The sequence below is a fragment of the Austrofundulus limnaeus genome, unplaced genomic scaffold, assembly GCF_001266775.1.
Source record: "Austrofundulus limnaeus strain Quisiro unplaced genomic scaffold, Austrofundulus_limnaeus-1.0 Scaffold38, whole genome shotgun sequence".
Taxonomy (NCBI): Eukaryota; Metazoa; Chordata; class Actinopteri; order Cyprinodontiformes; family Rivulidae; genus Austrofundulus; species Austrofundulus limnaeus.
In genome coordinates, this window is record NW_013952440.1 from 1,754,200 (window position 1) to 1,758,014 (window position 3,815).

Below are 3,815 nucleotides of genomic sequence, written 5' to 3' on the forward strand. Positions count from 1 at the left end.
CAACATCCAGAAGAAAGCATACAGCAACTTGTAAATTCTGTGATTGCTTTCCTTTCTGAGACCATGGGGACTATGTCAATATTTTATCATCACTTAGAAAGGAAGCACAAGAAAGTTRAGCTATGTGTAAGTGATGTTAGCAAAGCTAGCTAGCTAACGTCAGCAATCTCCCTCTGTATTTGGTCTTGATTTTGTCTTGGGTTATGTGACTACAGCAGTACTATCTACACCAAGCACCATATTATCTGTTTGTAACTTATCCACAGAAATCCACTTGAAATTTTACATTGAACTGGTCCACAGAAGTATGCACGCACATTCGATATGGTAGAATTATCYAGGAAACAAGTTTAAATTAGATGACTAGAACATAGTGTGGTTTGTGTTTGTTAACATTTTACACCTTCTGTAAGAAGTAATAACAGTATGATAATACAATATATTTGGTATATTTTGCTGGAGTTACAGATTCAGCTCCTAAAATTATTTGCAAATTACCTATGAGAACATTTATATTACGTATGCAAGTAAAACCAGACTATCAGAGAGAGATAAAGTCATGTTTTTAACTAATTACGAMTCCTACCAGACCAAAGCATTTATGTCCAAACTTGGATTTGCCATCATAAATACAATGTACTTGTTTAGAAAATCCAAATCAGAGTTCAGGCAGTAAGAGCATGAAAATGTTTGAGAGGCTGTTTGTGAAGTYGCCAGGCCAACTTTGTAAAAGTCAACACTGCAGGGCCCGAGGGGTCTCCAGWGAGGGCAGCGAGGGTCTGCGTATGATCGTGCACGTTGTTGTGAGTATGGCTTGTTTTGAGGCCCAGCCTGGATGAGTGAATTTACGGCTCTGTATGCATGGATACCCTCCAAACCCTGATGCAACCCCTTCTGCCACTCCCCRTTCTCTGCCTCTTTCATCCCCTCAATCCATCCCTCCTCCTCCAAATGGACACTACGGATGCTTGAGTAGGAATCTGYGCCGTGGGAGGGAGGAATGAGGCCGAATGCACTGGCCTGTGAGTGGACATGTGGTAACAGGGAGTGCATACAGGCCTCTGAATGTGTGTTTGTGCTCCTCCTTGGAGATGCTTTATCCTCCGCCCTACTTCACAGTGAMTCCGAATGAGAAACTCTTTCATCCTCTTTTCTCAGACCGTATGACTGTTTAATCAGCTCTTTCTGTGTAAATGTGTCTGTTACTTTAATACAAAAGAACGGCGGTGCAATAGGCAATCTTTGTGACATCTAAAAAATGTTATTATCAGAATATCTACAAAGATGCTTTGATTCAGCACCCTTCACGCCTGTCAGAGACAGAGACTTCCAGTGTGTGGGGGTGACACTAACAAGCAAAAAGCCAAAGGTATTTGGGCGTTAGAGAAATTTTATAAGGAAGTAAATGGTAAATGGACTGTACTTGTATAGCGCCTCTCTACCCAACCAGGACACTCAAAGCTCTTCACACTACGATCTGTGTCCTCATTTACGCATTCACACAGCACTCTACCAGATCTTCTACACAGCTAACATGTACAACCATCTATGGAGCCAATCACATTCATACACTGATGGGACACACACAGAGGCATTGGGGTGAAGTGTTGTGCCCAAGGACACAACAGAGACAGCTGGACGGGGGATCGAACCAGTGAGCCTTCTGGTTACAGGACGACTCCCCTAACCACTGTGCCACAGCCGCCTAAGTAAACTGCTTAGTTCAGCAGTCGCCTCCATTTTATGTGASAGGGAAGAAGCTGCTGTGTGAGTGTAGCACTGCGCCTCTGTCATTGTTTGTGTAACAACAGTACCAAAGACTAGGACTGTCATGATAACAAATTTGACTAGATGATAAATTGTCTCAGAAATGATTGCTTTAAATAATAATATTGTTTGGAGACCATTTTAAACTAATTTAACATCCCTCCCGCACTTACAAAGTTGACAGATGTTTATGAAAGTTACGTACATATATAAATAAATAAATAAAATTATGAACTGACCTGAACTGGAGATTAGGAAAACAAACAACACTCACAACAGCTGCTGGAGCTGTAAAATCACTTGCCACCTCCTCTATCCCAGCAGGCACAAYTTAGTCTGTACGTGTCTTCCTCTGGCTTCATAAAATAATTGCGACCCCCTCAACGCTCTTTACAAAGTTTACAAAATGTATGTGAATGAAAAAAAAATGTAAAAAACTCGGTGAATCCAAGGTTCAGCATGGTGCCCTGAGATATCGCCAGCTGAAAGACGGCATCGGAGAACCRAAGACCCTTCCTGTACTTAAAAGCCTGTTCACGAGGCTCTCATGCTACAGAGGTTACGAGAAAAGTCACCTGGCAAATACCTGTCACAAGAGTTCACTCTTCCCTACGCTTTGGAGCAGAAAAAAAAGCAGGCAAATTAATTTATCATGCGATTAATTGATTTATTGCTTAWCCCAACCGGCCTATCAAAAATTAAAAAAATATTACAATATTGTGACTTAGAGTTTGAAATTAGTTTGGGTTAAGTGGATAACTTTACYTCATCTTGAGTTAATGCTGCCTGTTTTAATCAAATAAAACAATGTCCAACAATGGAGACCTTTTTGGAGGACACTTCCCCTCCAATGTTAAAAAAAATGGGTGACGTGGACAGTATTCCCTTAAATATCTAACCAGCTGCTTACAATGTATTGAAGCTAGACAAACTTACTCTTTGATATGCTTCCTGCAAGGCACAGAGTTCCTCATGCAGGTACCAGTGAGCCGCTCAACATCTTCCACAATGACAAACGGTTTCTCTTCTAAGGTGACGATGGACAGGTGGTTGTCATCAAGCTCAGCATCACCAAAGGAGTTGAAACGTGGCCATACTGGATACTTCACAGAGAGGCTGCCGTTATCCAGTCTCCCCATCTGTTGAAAATGAGATGAGAGTGTGTCAGTGTCTATTTCTTATTTAAAAAGATCCTTTATTTATGGAATTTRAAAGAAACAGCAAAATGATTGCTAAATCTCCCACTGTACCCAACCTATTTTCCTCAAAGCCCCTCTTTCTTACTTCCAAGCCAAGCTGAACCCCCCACCCACAATCCCTTGCTACGCCTCATCTTTCCCAAAGACTTCAACTTTTATCTCTTTATCAAAAATCATAAAAGCATTAAATGAATAGTTACAAACTTTTATTTGGAAAAAGGAAAAAAGAAGAACCAGACTTGTTTGGGTGACCTTTATATACAAACAATAAATTGGTATTTTCCCAACCTCTGAGCAGACAAGGTTGTTTCCCCCCTGTGCTCTATGGTGCTGCAGGTTGGGGATCTCTGCTCTACTTGAATCAAAGGCCAAATAAAAAAAGATTAGCCTTATGCGGAGATTGGAACATTTATAATTGACAGTGCAGTGAATRTATGGAGAGTTACGCTTTTCCATAAATTTAGGGCAGCTATTGCAAAAACCCAATCACCTTTTTGCTTTAAWCTGGAAGTCAGAACACCTGCATAGAAAAACTTGACTGGTTCACAATAACACCATCAAAGTTATATAGTTACAGGATCAGAATAAAGTGATCTGAGTTATAAAACTGGTAAAAACAAATTCACTGTTGATTTAGTTTTTACACTTCTGACCTATGAGAGGCCTTATGGGACATTTTAACCAAAGGACAGTAAAAGGGTTAAACCCTGCAGCAAGGTAGTAGTAGGCATACACAAAATAGCTGGTTACAATGTGGTTYCTCTAAAACCTATTATACTGAGTTAACATGGATCCACCTAACATGAAGTTTAAAACATATTTTTAGCTTTTTTTAAACAGTATTTTTTC

At 40.2% G+C, this 3,815-nt stretch overlaps 1 protein-coding gene across 2 annotated transcripts in view; it reads right to left on the bottom strand.

Annotated features, from left to right (window-relative positions):
• The window catches only part of grin2aa (glutamate receptor, ionotropic, N-methyl D-aspartate 2A, a), a 213,496-nt gene that overhangs the window by 35,052 nt on the left and 174,629 nt on the right, over window positions 1-3,815 (bottom strand). For both annotated transcript variants that reach the window (XM_014006933.1, XM_014006934.1), the window contains exon 6: window positions 2,704-2,906. In XM_014006933.1, the coding sequence (XP_013862387.1) occupies window positions 2,704-2,906 (203 nt within the window). The remainder of the gene's footprint in view (window positions 1-2,703; window positions 2,907-3,815) is intronic.